The 22,975-nt window shown below is 41.9% G+C and overlaps 1 protein-coding gene across 1 annotated transcript in view; it reads left to right on the top strand.

Annotated features, from left to right (window-relative positions):
• The window catches only part of LOC124231306 (Down syndrome cell adhesion molecule), a 579,967-nt gene that overhangs the window by 3,567 nt on the left and 553,425 nt on the right, over nt 1-22,975 (top strand). Inside the window, exon 3 of the mRNA XM_046648016.1 lies at nt 12,282-12,428. Coding sequence (XP_046503972.1) covers nt 12,282-12,428 — 147 coding nt within the window. The remainder of the gene's footprint in view (nt 1-12,281; nt 12,429-22,975) is intronic.

Genomic DNA, 22,975 nt, shown 5'->3' with positions numbered 1-22,975 from the left:
GAAGCAACAAAGATGCTCTTCAGTATGTGAACGGATAATGACAATTCTCTCTCCTTGACTAAAAGTTAGACTCTTCTGAGTCCTCTTCTTGACTAGTCCTTGACCTTGACCTTCTGTGTCTGTCCTCCTCGAGCCCAGTTTTAGTGAGACTCAGGCTAAGTTATCCCCCACCTCTGGAATCTGATCAAGTTCCTCATCTTACCTTAGATATATAAGTCTTTGGCTTGCCTTTGGCAAGAATCTCCCTAGTCTTGATATCTCCTCTTAGTAATTTCCCATCCACTGACCCCCTCACTCTGTCCATTGTCAATAAATCTGCACTTGTCCTTGGCATAGTCATAGTTGAGAAAAATTCCTCTCCCGTATTGAAATAGTCGTGACCCCTATTGCAATAGTCTTGAGTGAATTCTTCCTTTACTTTTCAACAAGCATCAGAATAATTTTTCTTTAACAATAAACAAACTGGTATATCCATACAATGGAATATTATTTAGTGATAGAAAGAAATGAGCTATCAAACGATGAGAAGACATAGAGGAATCTTGAATTCATATTATTACATGACGTAGCCAATCTGAAAAGGCTACATAGTATATGATTCCAACTCTATGGCATTCTGGAGAAGGCAAAACTATAGAGGCAGTAAAAAGATTATTTGTTGCCAGGGGTTAATGGGGAGGGAAGGAGGATGAATAAGTGGGTTATGGAACATTTTTAGGGCAGTGAAACTATTCTGTGTTATACCTTAATGGTTGATGCATGACATTATTCATAGAACTGTACAACACATAATCAACCTTAATGTAAACTATGGGCTTTAGTTAACAATAATGTATAACTATTGGTTCATCAATTATAACAAATGTTTCACACTAATGCAAGATGCTAATAATGAGAGAAACCATAGGGGGCGGGGAGAGGGAGCATATGGGAACTCTCTGTACTTGCTGTGAAATTTTTAAGTAAACCTAAAACTGCTCTGAAAAATAAAATCTATTCCAAAAAACCCAAAAATATTTCAAGTAGCTTAATATACAAATAGGATCCCCAGAGGAATGGATGGTGAAATCAAAAAAGGAGTTCAAGAAATACTGGCCAAAATTTTTCAAATTTGATACAAACTATAAACCCACAGATCCAAGGAGCTCAACACACCACAAGCATAAGACACATGAATAAAAAAACACCAAGGTACATCATAATCAAATTGCTCAGGACCAAGGATAAAGAAAAAATTTTAAAACAGTCAATGAAAAAAGACACATTACACACAGAGGAACAAACACAGGGATGACAGCATATTTCTCATCAAAACCAATGTGAGAAAACAGTGAAGCAGCATCTTTAAAGTACTGAAAGAAAAGTAGTCTGTAAATCTAGAAATCTATGTCCAGTGGAAGTATCTGTCAAAACTACATGTGAAATAAAGGCTTTTTTGGCACACAAAAGCTGAAAGAATTCATCAGCAGCTGACTCTCGCCCTACTAGTGATCTTAAAGAAAGTCCTGTAATCAGAAGAAAAATGACACCTGATGGAATCCTGGATCTACTCCAAGGAAAGAAAAATAACAAAAATGATTACATAGGTAAATAAATTATATTTTTTTGTTATTTGAAATTCTTTAAAAGATAGTTGACTGTTTAAACACAATAACAAGGTCTTGTGGGGATCGTAACATAAGTATAAGTAAAATATATGACAACAATAGCATTAAGGACTGGAGTAAAGATGTGGAAGAATAATATTGTAAGGTTCTTTTATTATACGTGAGGTTGTATAATGTATACTATAATATACAGGTATATAGATATCTATTGTAAAACCTAAAGCAACCACTAAAATAACAAAACGGAGAGTTACGGCTAATAAGCCAACAAAGGAGAAAAAAATGGAATCATTAAAAAAAATACTCAATCCAAAACAGAGAAGAAAAGAACAGGAAAAAGGAAACAAAGAACAGATGGTAAAAATAGAAATCACATAACAAGATGATAGACTTAAACTAACCATACCAATACTCGCATTAAATGTAAATGCTCCAGTCGTCTGAATTAAAGGGCAGAGATTACCAGATTAGATTCAAACACTGCTTAAAAGAAATGCACTTTAAATATAAAGATGCAAATATGTTAAAAGTAAAAGGATGGGAAAAGATATACTATGCTCATCAAATCAAACAAATCTAATCAAAAGAAAATATCAGAATAAAGCTGAAGTCACTACATTAATATCAAATGAAGTGTATTTCTGAGCAAAGAATATTACCAGAGCTAAAGAAGTTCATTTCCTAATATAAAAGAGGTCAGTTAATTAGGAGGATATGACTATTCTAAATATTTATGCACCTTAGAACTTCAAAATACATGAAGTATTTCTTCAACATGAACTTCCAGGAGAAAGAGACAAATCAAAATTTATAGCTGGAGATTTCAATACCCCTCTCTTAATAGCTGGCAGAAGTAGACAAAATCAGCAAGGATAAAGAATACTTGAATGACACTATGAATCAACTTGACCCAACTGACATTTAAATAAAGAACATTCATCCCAAAATAGCACAACACACATTCTCTTCAAGGAACCACGGAAATTTACTAATATAGACGACATTATGGGCAATGAAGCAAGTCTCAGATGATTTTTTTAAAAAAAATTGTCATATCAAGTACGTTCTTTGACTACAATGGAATTAAATTAGAAACCACTGACATTAAGATCTCTGGGAAATCCCCATATGTTTGGGTACTAAATAACCCACTTCTAAATGATCTGTGTAAAAGAAAAACTAGAAGGTATTTTGAACTGAATAAAAATGAAAGCATAATATTTAAGAATTTTGGGGATGCCACTAAAACAATACTTAGGGGGGAAATTTATGGCTCTAAAAACCTACATTAGAAATGAAAAACAGTCACAAATAGTGATCTCAGCTTCCATCCTAAAACTAGAAAAGAAGAGCAAATTAGAACCAATATAAGCAGAAAGGAAATAATAAAGATCAGAGTGAAAATCAATAAATTGTAAAACAGGAAATCTATGAAGCCAAAGACAAATTACCCATGTCAAGAATGAGGAAGGTTACGTCAGTATATATTCAACAGATACTAAAATGATAATAAGAGAATATTGGGAATAAGTGTATGCCAATAAACTCAACAACTTAGATGAAATGAGAAATTCCTTGAAAGATGTTAAATACCAAAACTCATTCAAGAAGAAATAAACTGAACAGTTCCTTTTTTTTTTTTTAAAGTTGGCCCTGAGCTGACATCTGTTGCCAATCTTTCCTTTTCCCTTTTTCCTTCTTCTTCTTCTCCCCGAAGCTCCCCAGTATATAGTTGTATATTCTAGCTGTAGTCCGTCTATTTCCTCTATGTGGGATGCCACCCCAGCATGGCTTGATGAGTGGTGCTAGGTCTGTGCCCAGGATCTGAACCAGTGACACCCTGGACCACCAAAGCAGAGCACGTGAACTTAACTACTCAGCCATGCAGCCAGCCCCTGAACAGTTCTATATCTATTAAAGTATTTGAATTTGAATTCCCTACAATGAAATTCCATGTTCAAATGGCTTCACTATGGAATTTCACCAAACATTTAAAGAAGAAATAATAAAAATTCTGCACAAATTCTTCCATGAAACTGAAGAGGAGAGAATACTCAAATCATTTTATGAGCCCAGTATTACTGTGATACTTACACAAAGCAAAGACATCACAAGATAAAAACTACCGACACATATTCCTCATGAATATAGATGTAAAAATTCTGAACAAAATTTTAGCAAATTGAATCCAACAACATATAAAAAGAATAACACATCATGACCATGTTGGGCTTATCTCCAGAATGCAAAGTTGGTTTCACATTTGAAAATTAATTGAGGTAATTCACCACATTAACATATCAAAAATAAAAGCCATGTGATCATTTCAATAGATACAGAAAAGCACTGACAAAATACAACATCCACTTATGATAAAGACTGTCAGAAAACTAGGAGTAAAAAGGAACTTCCTTAGCCTGCTAAAATGCAAATACGAAAATCCTGCTATAGCTCCCATCATACTTAATGGGGAAAGAGTAAGTGTTTTTCTGCAAAGATGAAGAAAAAAAACAAGGATGTGTGTTCTCACCGCTTCTATTCAATATTATACTGGAGTTTGTAGCCATGGCAAGAAAATATGGCAAGAAAAATAAATAAAAGGAATTCTGATTGCAAAGAAAGAAGGTCGCCAGTCTTTATTTTTACATAACTGTTATCAATGCAGAAAACCTGACAGAATCTACCAACAAAGCTACTGGAACTAATAAGTGAAGCTATTTAAATGACAGTGTACAAATTCAGTACACACATACATATAAATTGTAGCTATAAATTTAAAAAAAATGCTATTTATAGGGCCTGGCCTGGTAGCATAGTGGTTAAGTTCGTGTACTTCCCTTTGGCGGCCTAAGGTTTCGCAGTTGCGGATCCCAGGCGCAGACCTACATACCACTCATCAGCCATGCTGTGGTGGTGTCCCACATACAAAATAGAGGAGGATTTGCACAAATCTTTAGCTCAGGGCCAATCTTCCTCACACACACAAAAATAGTATTTATAATGGTATCAAAAACAAGAAATACTCGAGGGTAAATCCGATCCAAAATGTGAAAGACCTATACATTGAAAATTGCAAAACATTGCTAAGAGGAATTAAAGATGTAAATAAAAGGAGAAAAATAGTTTTTTTTCATGGCTTGGAGGATTCAGTATTGTTAAGATGTCCGTTCTGCCCAAAATGATCTATAGATTCAATACAATCCCAATGAAAACCCCAGTAACCTTTTTTTATTAACAAATAAAAATTGATGAGTTGATTCTAAAATTTATATGTAAATACAAAGGACCTAGAATACCCAAAAGAACCCTGAAAAATAAACAATAATTTAAGAGGGCTAATGCTATTTTAAGACTTATTTAAAGATGAATATTATAAGTATAAGTAATAGAACAGAACAGAATCCAGAAATTGACCCACATGTATATAGATAACTGAAATTTGACAAAGGTGCAAAGAGAATTCAGTGAAAAATGGATAGTCATTTTAACGAATGATGCTGGAAAAATTTTATATCCAAATGCAAACAAATAAGCTTCAATCTATACTTTGTGCTGTATATAAAAATTAACTCAAAATGGATCATAGATGTAAATATAAACTTTTTTGAAGAAAAATGGGAGAAAATCTTTGCAATCTTGGGTTATGCAAAGATTTCTTAGGTATGACACCAAAAGCACAATCCATAAAAAGAACAAATTGTTATTTTGGATTTTATAAAATTAAAAGCCTCTGCTCCTTTAAAGACACTGTTGGGAGAGTAAAAAGGTAGGCAACCACCTGGGAGAGAATACATCCGAGATATATATCTGTTAAAGGGCTTTTATTCAGAAATGTGATGAAATCTAAAAACTCAATTGTAAGAAAACAATCATACTATAATAAATGGGTGAAAGATTTGGAGAGATACTGCAACAAAGAAGATATGTAGTGGCTAGTAAGTAGTGGAAAGATGCTCAACATCATTAGCCTTCAAGGAAATGCAAATTAAAACCACAATGAGATAGATATATCCACAAGTTTGAAATTAAAAACAGTGATGAGAAGTGTTGCTGAGAATATGCAGCATCTGGGACTGTCATACACTTCTGGTGGGAATGTAAAATGGTACAGCCTCATTGGAGAACAGTTTGGCAGTCTCTTAAAAAGATAAATATACACCTACCATATATTCCAGGCATTCTGTTCTTAGGTATTTGCTCAAAATACATGTCCACACAAAGACTTTTACATGAATGTTCATAGCAGCTTTGTTTGGAATAGCCAAAATTAGGTCAAAGCCCATCATTAGATGAATGAGTAAACAAATGGTGGTTTATTCATACAATTAAATGAAAAGGAATGGGCTATTGGTAAGCACAGTAGCAGAGAGGAATCTCAAAATAATTACACTGGGTGAAAGAAGCCATGTGAAAATGTATGTACTATATGATTTCGTTTATTTAAACTTCTAAAACATGCAAATTAATCCTTAATGATGGAAAGCACATCAGCAGTTGACTGGGAAGGGGTAGGAAGGAGGGAATACAAAGGAGGACAAATAATCTGTTTGGATGATGCCTCATTTATTATCTTAATTGTGGTGGTGGCTTTATGAGTGTGTACATACATCACAACTAATCAATAAACATGTAGTTTATTGTATGCCAATTATATCTTGATAAAGTTGTTTTAAGAAAAGGCAAGTGATAACACTTGGCTGACCTGTTTTCTTAAGAAAGTTGTCTTAATGTTCATATAATAATGGTAGCTAAGAATAGTTGCATATATGGCAGACATCTCTACCTCTCCACCCAGCCCACGATAACCCCCTAACTGTCTTGCCTCCACATCACACAAAATGGTCTTGAACCCCTGGACACAGGTGATTGTACTGAGGGAGAGCAGTTAACCAAGCTGGTTATCAGTTCCCCTACCCTCTGAATTTGACATTGAAATCTTGAGAGAGAGTCCATCTCTCCTCAGGATGCTTGGGAACTATGGGCCAGGCACCTTCTATCCTCTATGTGGGCCAGAAAAACAGAAGAAGCCTGTCTGCGGGAAAAGAGAAGGATGAAGCCAGAATCAAAGAGGGACAGGCTGCGATGCCCTTCCTAGGGCTCAATTGCAGGTTCCAGAGCTCCTGATGTGTTCAGAGGATGCTTCCTATCTCAGCCAAGGGTAGCTCAAGTAGGCTCCTCTGGCCAGCGATCAGAGAGACTCACCGAATATGATGATTATGTGCTGGACATTGTGCCAAGTACTTTAAAGTCATTCTCTATTTCAATCTGCACAAGAACCCCGTGAGGTAGATGTTATTTCCATTTTCAGATGAAGGAAATAGAAGCCTCTGTGAGCCTGTTGTTGGCTGCCCATAGCCAACTGGGAGCTGGTTTAGCTAAAAGGCGCTGGGCCAGTGCCTCAGAGTCTCTGGAGCACTCGGTGCTCATTTTCACCTTTCGTCTTCTCCCTCTTTCCTCTCTGCCTTCTAAGTCCCTCCTGCCCTTCTGGACCAGCTCAAGTGCCTCCTTCCCCCCAGCTCCTCACAGGGACCTCATGCCACCCTTCCTTAGATTCCTCTCTCCTCTGCCACTCTCAGTCCCGTGAACCTCAGCCTTTCACTCTTTCCTTCTAGCTCTTCTGCCATGTGAATTTTCTCTCTTTCTGCAGCTCATCATTCCATAAATGTGAGGATCTCCATAGTCCCCGAGACAGTGCTTCACCTGAGAGTGTACTCAACATGTACTGAATATTTAGGGCATCTCACAAGTATTTAGGTAATCAGCCACAAAATAAAATAGAGCAAAAAAACCAATTTCTCTGAAAGTGATGTTCCTCGAGATCACACTGTACCTCAGATCACCATCTCCCAACCAGGAAAGACAACAGGCATGAACCCAGATCCCTGCCCCAAGTCCTCTGGTGTTCCACAGAAATCCACCACATGGGCATCTCTTTCTGTTTTATCACTTAGGAATCAAGGGGGTTAGGAACAATCCGAATCTGACCCCTCAGGAGAGGGAGGGCCACTGAGGCATGCCTTCCCTGGCAGTACCCAATGCTCCAGACTCTCCTCACTCACCTGCATCCCGTCCTCCCCCATCCTCTGGTTGCTGCATAGACAGAATTCGGATCAGGACTGACTTCACGGGATGGGACCCGTGCAGTCCCACGGGGCCCAGTGCTGAGAAGGGCCTTGTGCTCAGGCTTAACTCTCTCCTGTTGCCATCTTGAAATATTAAGGCTTTATCTCCCCATTTGTGTTTCATAAGTGGCATGCGGTACGACAGCAGAACATGCTCCAGGGACCTACAGTTTCAGCTCTTGCAGGGTCCTGCCTCATGCCAGCTCCCCGGGAAGGGTTCTGAACCGCCCTCTCCCCAGTCTTCGAGTGCCCAGAGCCCCACTTAGCCTCCACCTCCCTAACCGCACCCAATGACCACTCCTGTCCTGCTAATCCTTGGTGCTCTGGCCTTGCCTGGCCCCCGCCTCCACCCCTGTCCAGCAACCACCGCCACCCTCCATCCTGGTGGGGGCCTGGGTGGCGTGTGGGTAGGAACAGGTGCACGCACGCTGAAGTGGGGCACAGTGGAAACCATTCATGCCCCAAGCTAGCGGCACCACAGCTCATTTAGACAGCAACTTGCTGGGGGCAAGCCTCATGTCCTTCCATCCAGAGACTAAGAGCATCCACACATGGAGGTTGCGATTCCTTAGCGGTTGCTTGTCCATTGGGGGTTGGGACAATGGGCATGTGGAAGGGTAGATTGCCTCTCTCATCCCTGGCCAGGGCATAGCGCATCAGCCTAGAGACTGGCAGGAAGGGGCCCTGCAGCTGGCGGGCTGTTTGCGCCGAGTGGAGTGTGGTCCAGGGAGCCTGTGAGGCTCTGTGCTTGCTCGGCGATGATCCCTGCACTCCAGGGAGTGTGACATGAAGTAGCAAATAAAAAACACCATGACAGATTGAGAGAAAGACCATAGAAGAAAGGAAAAGTCTTATATTTTAGCGTCTTTAGTGGCCCTTTCCCCCTCCATTTTAAATAAAGGGCCCTGGATTTTCAATTTGCCCTGGGCCCCACCAATTATGTGGTTGGCCTGATTTGGTTAAATTAATTTCCATAGTCAAATGTGAAATGAGACCATTCCTTGGTTACTGATATTTACGTTTTAAAGGATTTTTCCATTCAAAAGGATGAAGTCTGACAGAGAGGGATGGGTACTACCACTGCCCATCAGCTGTGTCATCCCTTACTCACCACATAGGCTGGTTTTTCCCCAAAGTCCCATCACTGTAGATTCTCGCTGCTGATCCCCTTACCACGTTAGCTCTTACAGAAAGATTTCAAAGCTTGTAGATTTGACTAAGGAGAACTAGAATGGCTATAGTGGACACTGTGGGCAGCCCTTGAGTCAGAACCCCCAGCATCTATGCTGGTTGCTAAGAACTTGGATCTGCAGCCTTCCAAGGATCGCTTGTGCCCAGGAGCAGCTTCACACAGACAGAGAGCGGAAGTGCCTGGGAATGCCAGGCTCCTGGGACCAGCCCCCACCAGAGAGAAACTGCTCTCAGATGACAAAGTCCCAGCTCCTGGGCATAGAGTGGGAGGAGCTCCCCTCAGGATCAGGCTGAAGCTGGGACTCCCCTGATATCACACCCTGGCTTGGCTGCTTTGTCTCCCCTGCCCTCCTTCCCTCAGCCTTAGCAATCAAGTCCTTAATCAATCAATTGGACCCAACCCCTTATCTCAGGGTCTGCTTCTGGGGAAACCCCAATGTAGGACACAAAGCACGATCTTAGGTAAGGCTGTCTTATAATGCAAATGCCAATCACATTTAAAACGAGGATTAGTCTTTTCCTGTATCTTAGATTTCTAGCCCAGTCTGTGTGACAATGATTAGTAGTAGTTGGATACAGATTGAAGACCAAATCTACACAAGCCTTTTGGGAGGCTTACAATGACCCTGGGAGACATATATTGTGCCGTGAGAGGTATAAACCAGTAGATAGCAGTGTTGGCTTCTGAAGTTGTGGGTCCCTCAGTAATAAACATTTCTCCATTAATGAGATAGAGATCTCTAATGAAAACCCAAGTTGCTTTTTTAAACAATAGATAGTGGCTATAAATTCAAATGTAGATACATGTCTTTTCTACAATAGGATTAGAAGTACTCTCAAAAGGGAAGCTCTGTGTTTCCATTTATTCATTATCCAAATATTTATTGACCACCTACTATGTGCCAAGCATAGTTAGAAATCCTAAAATAAATTTTTAAAGACTTGGTGCGTGGTCTGTGTTTGCGGAGTGAATGATAAATTGAAGGGGTGGAGAATTTCCGTCCACATCGCATTTTCTCTGAGCTCAGTAGGGTCCAGTGCATCGTAGTTGTATCACTGCTTCAAGAAGATCTGGGCTCCATGGGGCTGGCTTGGGAGATAGGGAGGAGAAAAAGTCACAGAGATTTTAACCTGTGACTGCTGCCATGGTCCTGGTGCTGGTGAGGCCAGTGGGCAGCTGAAGGGGAGAGGACACTTCTTGGCATGTGTATAGGTGCCCGGGACTGAGGGGTTCCTGGATGCCAGACTTTGGGTGCTAACAGGGGAAGTCCCAGTTGGTCACCCTATATTTGTGGTTCCCGTCACAAGGCCTAGTGCTTGACTGCATGTCCTGTGGGAAGGTACTTCCTCTGTCCCCATATGGGCATTTTCTCTCATCCCTGCTCTTTTCTGACTGAGACGTGGGACTAGCCTCCCTTTTCTTGATTTCTATTAAAAGTTCCCTCACCTGAGCCATTTGTTTACTGAAGGTTTGGGGAGATGGAGTGATTTTATAGTTCAGACACAAACATCACACAGACACAAACTTAAATTGGACTCATACACCTGCTCAGGTGACCTGGACCCTGCAATAATGGGCTCTCTCTTCAGCCTTTGCCGTGCTGTCCAGTGCCCCCTTCTCATCTATTCTCTACCCTTTTCCTCGTCTGTCTTCTACTCTCCACCATGCCCAAATTCTCATTCGTTAATGCTTTTGATTGGTTTACTTGTCTCTGTTGCCTCTCTCCAACCTGTGATCATAGACCTCCACTCTCCCCAAAGGGGTTATTTATTGAGGTGCTTGCCTGTGCAAAGTCAGTTCCTGCCACTGTGTGTAATGACGATGTTTCTGAGCTCAGGCTCTTGGGCACCCTGACTGCCCGCCTAGTGGGCCTCCCACAGGAGGCGTGGAATGGCCACCCGGAACAGCACATCAGCCAGGATGTGCACATGGAGTGCAGGGATGAGATCTTCTTTAAAAAGATTCCCAAACTTCTGCAAATCTCTCTGGTTTGAGATAGGCATGAAAAAGTTCTCCCAGTTGGGAAGATATTAAATACTAAAGTTAAAAATGGGGACTGTGGAATAATACTCTTATTAACGGCATACTCTAAAACTGAAATACTCAGCCTCTCACAGAGCTAGCACCAATCTCAAAAATACTTCTTCTTCAGCATTATTTACCTCTGCCTTTTAGATTTTCCTTTAGAAATTCACTCCTATCTTTGCTGGTATGTTAATTTCTTTTGAAATTCATTTTATGGCCAGTTTTCTTGACACATATTTGTCCAATAAATGACTAAAACTTGAAGAGTTGATTAGGTAGTAGAATAATTTGTCTCTATGGGTATCTTAGAAAATCACAGATTTGTAGAATTCAGACCTTGGATATCTTCCTGTCTCAGTGTTCTCATTTTAAATGTGAGGAAAATGAAGCTCTGGAGAAGTAAGGCTTGCACCCATATTTATAGAGCTGGAAGGGGGCAGAACTTGAATCAGACGCACCGATGTCTCCTTATCCAGCAGACAGAGGTCTTCCGCCCATCAAGGGATGGCATAAAGCTAACTCTGGGTGTTGGGGCCTGTAACCTCACCCAACCTGATCCTGAGTGCTTTGTCTACATGAACTGACTGAGCGATCACAATTGCCCTATGTGGTAGATAGGATCATCAAAATCCCCACTACACAGATGGCGCCAGAACTTGCTCACTGCGTAAATGGTAGGGCTGGCATTAGCACCTAGGCAGTGGGGTTTGCAGAATGGGCACGTAACCCCAGCACCACCCTGCCTCTAGCCCGGACGTCTAGTTCATGGAAGTCCCCTGCGAGTGCTTTCTGGGCTGCTCCTCTTGCTGGGGGTGGTTGGGCAGGCTCCTTAATCAGCATCCTTCCCTAAGAGATGGGAAGCAGAATATTTGCTCCCAAAACTGCTTTGCAACTGTCGTTGAAAAAAATTTACTCATAAAGAGTTATGTTATTGTCAGATCGTTTTCAAGGATTCCCAGGAGAAGTTGCCTTTCTTGAATTTTTTAATTCTTTTTCTTTATAGTCAGAGAATTCTTCCTTAGTCCTCAGAGAACACGGAGAGCATCATCATAACTTTCCCATCATGACTTCTTTTAAGAAGCTACTTCTCAATTCAAGGTGCATTCAGATGAACTGGTTTTAGGTGTTCTCTTTGGTCCTTTAGCATATAGTGTAGTTTATTGTTAATGGATGGAAATTTAAGACATAAAATGTAGGTTTCTTTGGATCTTTTTCCGATAAACCTATCTGATGCAATTATTATATGTAAGATACAATGTATATATTCAAATGAGATGCTCTGAGAATGAACCGTTGACTACGTGTGTCACTGAGGGTCCTCTTCTTGCCTTCCAGTTTTACGGGAGCCCTATACAGTCCGTGTGGAGGACCAGAAAACCATGAGAGGCAATGTCGCGGTCTTCAAGTGCATTATCCCCTCCTCGGTGGAGGCGTACATCACTGTCATCTCATGGGAGAAAGACACTGTTTCACTCATCTCAGGTAGGCTTTGCGCTCCCAGGGCGCAGGGTGCTGGGCTCACCTTCTCCCAGGTTGCTTCAGGTATCGAATCGGGTCTCCATCTATGCGTTCATCATAATCAAGAATTAATATACTTAAGATTGATGCTATTTTATGATTGCATGATATCAATGTTTTATATTGCTTTATGTGGCTCAATTCAGATATTCTTCAGTGAATTACTGATGGAAAGAAATGAGTTACTTGCACTATATGTATACGTTATATGACTTTTATGAGGACGTTTTGGTTTATTTCTGCTCCTGAAAATAGGGAGTAGAATTGTTGTGTCTGTGAGAGACCTCAGCAATACACTTAGGACTGATATTCTGAAACTATAATCTGGAAAAGGGAACCCCTGATTTCATGCTGTTTTGACCCTTTCAAATGTCTTAAGAGTTATGTGGTATCCTTGATCACTTTCTTAAAGATTGTATTCAGAATATATATTCAGCCCTGAAATATATATATTTGTATGTAAATAGTTTCTTGTTTTCTTTTTGGTATCTAGAAATGGCACAACTGAAATTTGGTCTCTAAGACCTTATGGTTCTTCTTTCCTCGTGGGTTTTAAGTTGATTTCTTGCTGCATGGTATTCACTGGGAAAGGCCATGTGGGCACACTGTCCAGTGCTCCTGTTTTACACGTCTTTGGATAATGACTGTAGGCTGCTTTTGGAAAAGAGTCGTGATGAGCATTGAATGTGGCATGATGCATTATAAATGACTGCTTCTCTTTATATGTCTTTCTGTATGTGTGTGCACACACACATTTTAGTGTAATTCTTGAATACCACCAAAATTTGGTCAATTTCTAGAAATCACTCATTTGAACTGAACTCTCATGGTGACACATCATTGTTGTTTTTCAGCTTGATTTGCTAGAGAGTATAGGCTACTATACAACAAAGACCATTAAAAGAAAGATAAAACCATTAAAAGGTCCAAATCAAAAATGAAATCTTTGGTCTTTAAAGTGCATTACAGTAATCTAGGATGTGTCCAGCCTTTCTTATTTTATCATATTTAAGTGAGTTCAAAGTCCTTCGTGCTTCACTGAACAATAAACTCCTTGCTGTTACGTTGATTCATCGTCATAATTTGTTAACTGAGTATTGAAAAAAGTGCTAAGCTTAAGAACTGAAATCTGATCGCAATAATCAGAATAGAGACTCACCTGTACACTTTGATTTGCTTATTTGGATTCTTTAATGGTCTTAATTGCTTCTCTTTAGAGGTCATTTTAGTTTCTTGATGGCAAATGGAGAGATTTGATGACAAGTCCGTCTGGCTGAGCCCAGAGGCAGAGCTTGTGGGTTCAGGGAGAGGAAGAATTTGGGGCAATATTTGCAATCTCCCACACTCAGGGGTCTAGGCTGATGGAGGCTCTGCCATCTTATAATAGTCATCAAACACAACCTCAGGGTCTGCCCTGGATGGAGAAGAGAGCAAAGGAGAATTATAAACTGCCTCCATGTGCTTCCACCTGGAGGTGACATATGTCATTTCTGTCCATATTTAATTGGCCAAAACAAGTCACATGGCCGTGTCTGACTTCAATGAGGCATGTGCCTGGAAGGAGAGAGCAACTGGAAATCTGGATGAGAAATAGAAATATCTACCATGAGGTTTATATATATATAATATAGATTTTGTATAGGTTTTTATTATATATATGTAATATAATGTAATGTGTGTGTTCTTGTGTTTCCTAGACATCTTTGGTTAGTGAGATGCTCATATCCAGGTTTCACCTTTTTGCAATCTATGTGAATAGATTTTTTTCTCCTTCCAACATGAACCTAATTCAATAGAATAAAAGGAATTTTGTATATAATGAGTAGAGAGGATGCTGACATGCAAATACAGAGTTAGTGTCTTTTAGATGAGAGCTGATGTCTCTCACGTCCTCTCCTCAGTCATGCACTTGAGCTTTAATCCTTTGGCAAAATTTTAAAAGCAACAACAGATACCATGGATAAGCACGTGGCTTTTCTGTATTCACAAAAGCATCCAGAAAACCAATATTTTATGGGCGGTTGTCTCATTAAAGGATACATCAATAGGAAATTTCTGTTTGTTTGTAAGTAAGCCATTCAACCAAACACAAAGTATTCCCAAGATGCTCCACATGGCAGAAATACATAAATAGAGAGAGAAAGAGGGATGGAGACACGGAGAGATTGAGAGAGAGAGACAGAGAGAGATCGAGACCCACGCAGAAAGAGGGAGGGATTTTCGCACTCAGGTAGTTCAACCTGAGAACAGGTCCCCAGAGCAGTGTTCTGATCTGTAAGTGAGACATCTGGAATTAAGCCTCATAATGTGACTTACTATCGCTTATTCTCAGACTGTTTCTAGCGCCTGAGCTCCAGCCACGGAGGTGGCCAAAAATGCCCAGGGAAGGGGATCATGAAGGTTGAAGAGATGACAAAGTGGTTAAAAACACTGGGGATCTTAATCGATAAGCCAGTTTCAGATGGTTTCGGTGGAGAAGGGGTACAATTCTCTCTGGTGGCAGGGTGCAGGCCCGTGGGAGGCAGGCAGGCTGAGAGGACAAGCTGAGACCTCCTTCCTCCATGCCCCCGGGCTGAGTGGTGGGGGAGCACCAGGGCTTCCTGACTGTAGGGGATGACCTTGCAGCACACAGGTCCCAGGGACCAAGCTTTTTCTGAGTTAACTCTGCGCTCCAGGAAAGACATCCTGGATGCCATATGCACAGCAGATGGTCTATAAAAGGTTAATTTGTCTTTATTTTGTGAATTGATAACCACTGTAACTCCTTGTTGACTAGTTTAGATGTAGTCATTGGCAGCGGCCGTCACCCTACCTCTCTCTTCCTGGGACTCCGAGACATCCCAGCCAGCCGTGAATCTGGCTGGGAAATTTGTCCCAGGAAACACACCTACTCTGCACAGATCACTTCCTTTAGTTCTGATTCCCCTGATGGAGAAAAGCAATGAACTACATCGGCCATGGAAATAAGCCTGTGGAAGTATCTCAGGGCAGTTGAGTTTGGAGAAGGAATAGCAGCTAAGTCGTGGTGGCTGACCTGAGAAAGCTGGAAGCTAATGGCAGTTAAGAGAGGGCCATGACCCCTGCCCTGAGTGAGGCCTGTCTGCTGTGGCAATATTGGGGTTCCACTGCTCAGCCTTGGTGGGTCCAGAGCAGCCTCATGGGAGGTCGGGGCAGCAAGACCTGCTTTTAGCAGGTGAACAATGGGCTTATGCAAATATACTAGGCTGGGTTCTTTGGAAATCTTGGCCAAGGTAAATGTGTATTTACATTTACAAAGAGATTCCTTTTCAATGGAAAAAAATTAAAAATGTTGGTATATTCCTATAAAAAGGAACAAGATGCCTTCTATGGGTACATCTTACTGATTGTTGTCCTTTGTCTTGGTTGAAAAAATAAATGACTGGGTTCAGTTCTTTTAGGGGTGAGAAGCGCCAGTCAAGTGTCTGTGTGGGTTCCAATGAGCCACGTAGTTTCATTAGCCATTCCTACGGTTGCTTTCCTTAGCTTATTGCACATTAGTCATGCATTGATTTCTTTCCAGGGAGGGTTTGGGTTGGCCTGACTCTTGACTCAGGAATCAAGTTGTGTCTTTTGTCATGTGAGGTCATTAGGTCACTGATAGTAAGAACATGAACGAGTTCAGTTGTTTTAAGTGTTCTTTGAAAGCTGACTCCAGTGGTCTTGTTACGGACCAAATGTTTGTGTCCCCTCAAATCCCTATGTTGAAGTCCTAACCCCCAGTGTGATGGTATTTGGAGATGGAACCTCTGGGAGGTAATTAGGTTTAGATGAGTCATGAGAGTGGGGCCCCACGATGGAATTAGTGTCCTTGTAACAAGAGGCACCAGAGCTCTTCCTCTCCACCACGCGAGGACACAGTGAGGAGACGGCCGTCTGCAAGCCAGAAGAGGACCTTCGCCAGAACCCGACCGCACAGGCACCCCCATCGTGGGCTCCCAGCCTCCAGAACTGTGAGAAATAACTGCCACCCAGCCTAGGGCATGTTTTCACAGCAGCCGGAGCTGACTAAGACAAGTCTAGAAGTAGAAATTCCACAATTCCCAGGGGAAAGAAAGGCTTATAATGTCTGATGCTACTGTCCCTCTGCTTTGCCCTCTACCTGGGATCTTCATCTGGGCCACAGGACACTACCTGGTTGATCTTCCCGCTCAGACACTGGCACAATAGGTGGTAGGAGGCTTGTAAATATATAGAGGGGGGAAAATATCTCAGGGACAGATACACTGTGCATCTAATGCCCTCAATTAACGTGATGGATTCTGACTTCTTGCCTTCTTTCCTAACTAAAATGAGCCAGGAAAAACAAGAGTGCTGATGTCTATATGCCTTTTGAAGACATCCTGATCACTTCTCTTCCTTTGAGCAAACATGAGAATCTTTTAAACATCACAATATTAATGTAGCCCAATAAAAATGTGACATGCCTTGGGCGGTGTTGCTGATGTGCAGATGGATACATAAGACCCATCCTGGAAAAGAACAATAGCGACAGCTTTGTATTTGGGTCTCACTCAAAGGGCTGTTGTGAGTTTCTTGCCGATTAGGAAGGCCAGCAATGAGAGAGCCTGGCCTTCCGTGTCTGCTTCCTCTGATAAGATTCTGAGAATCTCACTGGGGGTTTAGCTACATTAACATCAAAGATATAGCCAAAGGGTAACCGGATTTGGAAAATGGAAAAAGCACACATTTTACTCTTCCCAGAGAATTGGCCTGTCTCTTTCGCACTGGCCCCATTTTCGGTTATGGTATTTCCCATCTTTACACCTCTGTTAGTGATGACTCAGGAGAATTTTATCTCTTGGGATCAATGGGTTCAAGTCCATGGATGATTATCTTCTTCCTGCGTATTGGGTAACAGTGAGCAATTTTCTGCCCACATTAAATATCAAAGGACATCAGCCTGGCACTTCAGGTGAAACGTTCGTTGCAGTTCTTGGATGCTGCGTTCGGGTCTGGCCATCGTAGATAAGGCAGGGCCTGGGCTTTAAGAAGCAGTCCTTTCTCCAGGCCCCCGTGGAGATGGCTTCTGGCTTAGGGAGCCCAGGGGAGAGATTACTGTGCTGTGTGGTGTGAGCGTTGTGACAGCCATGTGGGCAAAACGCTACAGGGACACACACCTTCAGATGATTTTTGCCTGGGGAGGTAGGAAAGATTCACAAAAGAGGTGTCATTTAAGAAACTCTTTGTCTGCCTTTTGGGATGGGGAACACAATTACATTATAGGTACAGTCAACCCAAGTAGGCACAGTTTTCCTTAAGCACATTTCAGCAAGCTTAAACTCAGAGCAGATCTGATGCGATCTGTTGTGTTTTGGAGGGGGAGGACACAGCCGCTGGGGGTAGGGAGGGCTGTGCTGTGGTGGGCGCTGTCAGTCATTGTGCACTCTGTTGCTATAACATAGAGCCCTGGGAGGCCAGGTTCCCTCTGTCTAAGGCACATGTATTTTAATTTTACTTCTAGTTACTGAGCATTTTCAAGGCAATCTACTACCTAGCTGCTCAGGTTGCCATGACGATAAGACCCAGTTCTGCCCTCAAGGTGCTTATGAGTAAAAGGAGTGAGCCCAAACATCAAGATGGTTTAAGGAACAGATCTGTCGTCTCCTGAAATCTTCATCTTTGATTTTAAAAGTACCAGAGTTGCAAAATTAAAGAAGCATTTTTTTAACATTCACTAAAAAGAAATTTGTAGGACCAAATGGAAACTGCAAAAGGGATATTTTTGTATCTATCTATCTACCTATCATCTATCTATCGTCTATCTGTCATTTAGCTATTATCTATCTATCAATTATCTATCTAGATTAATTTTCAGCAAATAAGAGCCTCATTTGAGACACTAGAAATCATCCTTAGCACGGGAGGTATGCAGCAGACTGGAATTAGAGAGGTGGAGAGATGGAATATTTTCGCTGTGCTGCATTTTTAGGAAGTGAGGTAACTGAAAAATTATTTCACATGAAAGTTTATAGGAGTTTGAAGAGAGAACTCAGGTCTCTTTTTTTAAAGGCCATTAATTGATTATAATGTTTCCATTTAGATCTATCGCACACTAAATTAGTTTTTACATGTCACTCCACGGCCATCTGAAAGTAATTAAAGCAGAGCTGTTCACAGACCTGGGGAAACTCCTCCGGAGCCTGAGCGCGAAGGGCACATGAGATGAGCAGCTTGAGCCTGGCCTTCCAACAATAACCCACTAATGAGATCCTGAAAGATCCGGAGTGAACAGAAAGTCTACTAGCAGCCTTCAGAAAGAAGAGAAATTCCCATTCTCAAAATTGGAAAGTGTGTGCTGTAGATTATAGCCCAAAACCAAAAATACATTTTGACTTCTGAACTACTGAGACAGGTAGACAGACCCACAGTGATAGACCTGTTAACATAGTATTTAAAAAGAGGAAAAAAAAAAGAAAGGAACGTTAGGTAGCAAATCTAGCCTGGAGTATGGCAGGAGTGGGGTGTGTGTGCCTGTGTGTGTGTGTGTTGGGTGTATGTGTGCACATGTGTAGGCATACGTGTGTATATGTGTGTATGAGTATGTATGCATGTATGTATGAGTGTGTGTATGTGTGTATGTATGTATGTGTGTGTGCATATGTGCATATATATGTGTATGTATGTGTGTATGTTTTTGTGTGTGTGTAAGATCCCCATCTTCTGTGAAGGTATCAGTCATGAGGTCAGCCTAAAATGCCCCCTGATATCCTGCTCCAAGTGTTGCCAGGAGAACATGACTTCTAGTTGCAGCTCCAGCACAGACGAGCTGGTGACACAGAAAAATGCCTCTTTTTTTGCCCCCGCTTCCACAGGTGGATTAAAGATGGTTTCACTGGCTCTCCTTGCAACAAAATGGCCGGATATTAAAATTCCAAATTGAATATTCCATTTCTCAGACCAACTACTGTCCACGTTATTTTTTTCTTCTTAGATTTACTGTCATAGATTTTTTATTTTATGCACGTGTCAGAGGTTCAGTGATGCACTAGAAGGATGCCAGAACACATAGTCCTTCTTACCTCCGTGGTTTATTAAAGTGCAAGGATACAGAGCAAAATAAGTGAAGAGAAAATGCACGTGGGAGGAATCTGGAGGGAACCAGGCGCGAGCTTCCGGGAGCCTTCTCCTTGTGGAGTGGCACAGGACGCCCTTAATCTCCCAGAGCAGTGAGGACAGATACAAAACGCTGTCTACTAGGGAAGCTCATTAGAGACTCGGTGCCTAAGGTTTCTACTGGGGCCTGTCATGTAGTCACCCTCTGCCTGGCATGTACCAAAACTCCAGACTCCCAGAGCAAAAGCAGGTGTCCAGCCTAGACCGAATTGTTTGTACAGTGTAGGCCCAAGGAGCCCCTCTCATCCATTCGGGTCACCCTTGCAGGCAGACCTTTCAGAGGGCAGCAGTCCCAGACCTACGACGTTAATTCTTTTCTGTTCAATGCAACTTGCTCTGTGATGGTGGCTCATTTTTGTCCACTCATTCAACAATCGCTTTTTGAATATGCCCGGCAGAAAATGCTGGAGAAACCAAGTGAATAAGAAATCTATTCTTTAAGGACTTTGTTGCCTAATATCCAAATATCCCCAGCCTTCAGATAGATCTCATCCCAAATTATCTTAAGCTCCCCAAACCCATTGACCCAGATTCTTTCCTTGCTTCACCTAAATGTAAATATGGTTTCACCTCGTGTTTAGCTATCAGGGGCCTTCTGTCTGCTCTCCTTTCTCCCTATGACGTTTGGTTCTTTCTAGACCTGGTAAGAGATGGTCAGCCAAGTCAATCAGATCTAATCTGGACTCAAGAGCATTTTCTGGTCTCCTATTCATCTCTGAGTTTTCATTTCAGGAACGTTGAAGAGAATAACAGGATCATTCACAAAATAACATCAGACAGTGATAGCAATAATACTCTTAATATCATTATCATCAAGCTAAAATAAGATGTCATGAATCAAAATTTGCTTTAGGCAATGTATGTGCCATAGCATAAGAAGGCAGGATTCAAGATTTAGAAACACAAACTTTGACTCAGAATAAGAGGTCCATGTGAAATCAAGGTCAAGACCTGAGATAAACATGGATTGTATGGGCTCTTGGTGCTGCTTCCTTCTTGCTCGGTTAGACCAAGAAGAAGAAAGTCCCTCACTAGACGGGTTGGTGGCAGGAGCTGCAGAAAGGTACCAAGCAGAGCCAACACAGTTTTCAGCCCTTGTGGCTTCACTTCCGGGCAGATGGGACAGGATGATAAAACTTCTAGAACTCTAGATTTCCTCCCTCCTCAGTAGCCCCATCACCAGTAAATCCCCGGTCCAAGTGGTCGCCACCATTTTATATTCCCTCCTCCAGCCTGCTGAGCATTACTAGGGACTGGTACACTGACCAATCACGCCATTTACTTTGAATTGGTCCTTCACTGTTTCTCCAGATCTTTGGATATTTCTATTGATCCCTTTTGTCTTGCCGAAGGTGGCTTTCCAAAGCTTTTCCTCAGAGTTCTTAAGCTCCCCCTTCCGAGCCCCTCATAGATCTCTTCTCCAGTGTTCAAAAGATAGTATCTTCCCTTTATGGAATCTGAAGTGGCTTTCTCTGACGACCCCTCCTACCTCAAACATTGTATTCGTCTTCATCTTTGCTCTCACAGGAAGATATGCTCCTCTTTCCTTCCAGTCTTCTCCCCCACCAGTGCTGTTGTCACCATCCCCTTGACTTTTCTAGGAACTTCTTTCATCAGTTCTCTCCTCTCTTGCCTCTGCCGTCATCTCTTTGGTGATGACCGTATTTCTTATGATGTAGGTACTCAGTTTCCCCATTTTAAAGAAACCTTTCACTTTGCCAACTTTCATACTACTATATGTTTATGTGCTTTCTTTTTATTTCCTGGAAAACTTATTAAAAGAATAGTCTATCCTCACTACTATTCGTAATCTCTCGTGATTTGGGCTCTGCCTCTTGTGTTCTACTGAAATTTACCTTTTCAAGGGCACCCATGACTTCCTAATGTCAAATACCAAGGCTGTCTCTTGGTGCAAGTTCTCTGATGTCCCTGAAGAATCTACACAGACCTTCCACTCCAATCAGTTGCCCTCCTATGCTATCCTGGTTGACTTTCTCCTCTCTGATTATTTCTTCACTATCTCTTTCCTTTAGTTCATGTCTTTTTTTTCCCTGCTCAGAAATGTACATAGACCCCAAAACTCAGTCCTCATCCTCTACCCCTCTCAATCTCCACTTTCTCTGTTGGTCATTTCGTCCCTTTCCCTGGGCTTCCTCCATCACTTGTACGTAGATGACCCTGACTTTGGACCTGCCTTTTCTCCTGGGCTTGCTTATTTCCCACTGCCTGTTGCCCTCCCGTCACCTCCAGCAGACCATAGCTAAAGCAGAAGTCAACATTCCCCACACCACAGATGAATTTGCCTTTGCACTACTCTCTATTTTTCTCCAGATAGTAACTATTAGTTTCCAAAATTTCACCAACTAGTGGCTTAAAACAACGGAAATGTACTCTACTCCAGTTCTGGAAGCTGGAAGTCCAAGATCAAAGAGTCAAAAAGGCCATGCTCTCTCTGAAGGTTCTAGGGGAGAATCTGTTCCCTGTCTCTCTCCTTGCTTCTGGTGGTCCCAGCAATCCTGGGTGCTCCTTAGCTTGTAAGAGCATCACTCAAATCTCTGCCCCTGTCATCACATGGCCGTCTTTCCTCTGTGTGTGTCCCTGTGTCTCTTCTCTTCTTATAAGCACGTCAGTCATACTGGATTAAGAGCCCACCCTACTCCACTATGATCTCATCTTAACTAATTACATCTGCAATGACCCTATTTCCAAATAAGGTCACATTCTGATGTTCCCAGAAGGACATGAATTTTGAGAGGACACTATTCAACCCAGTACATTAACAAATCCTTTCCATTCCTTTGTGACCCTCACTCACATATATTGTACATCTTTCTGTCTCCTTGACACATAATAGACAACTGATAAATGCGTATAAAATGAAATCCTTAAATAAAAATAATTTTTTGAAGGAAGGAAACAAAGAGCAGAAAGCCTCGGCAGTGTGGCGAGAAGTGCTGATACCAGGTGCTCCTCTGCTGTCCCCCTAGCCCTGCCCCAACTGTGTTAGAATTCCAGCTGGCAGCCACACCATCAGCTGCCTCTCCCTCAGCTGTGTGTAGCCCACTGTTGTGTCAGGCTGGGCTGGGGGCCAGGATGGGGACAGAATCGAGATAGACACCAGGGTCTGTAGGCAAACTGCATGACTTGCAGTTCAGATTATGCTACAGACCGAATAATGCTCCCCCCGCCCCATTTCGTGTGCCCCAACCCTCAATGTGACTGCATCTGGAGATAGGGCCTTTAGAGGGTAATTAAGGTTAAATGAGATCCTAAGGGTTCAGGCCTAATTCGATAGGACTGTGGCTCTGTAAGAGGACGGAGAGAGACATGGGAACACCCAGCAGGAAGCAAAGAGAGCTCGCCCACACCCAGTCACG

The sequence above is a fragment of the Equus quagga genome, chromosome 21 (genome assembly GCF_021613505.1).
Source record: "Equus quagga isolate Etosha38 chromosome 21, UCLA_HA_Equagga_1.0, whole genome shotgun sequence".
Lineage (NCBI taxonomy): Eukaryota > Metazoa > Chordata > Mammalia > Perissodactyla > Equidae > Equus > Equus quagga.
Note: the sequence above shows the minus strand (reverse complement) of the source record. Positions and strands in the feature narration are given on the sequence as shown.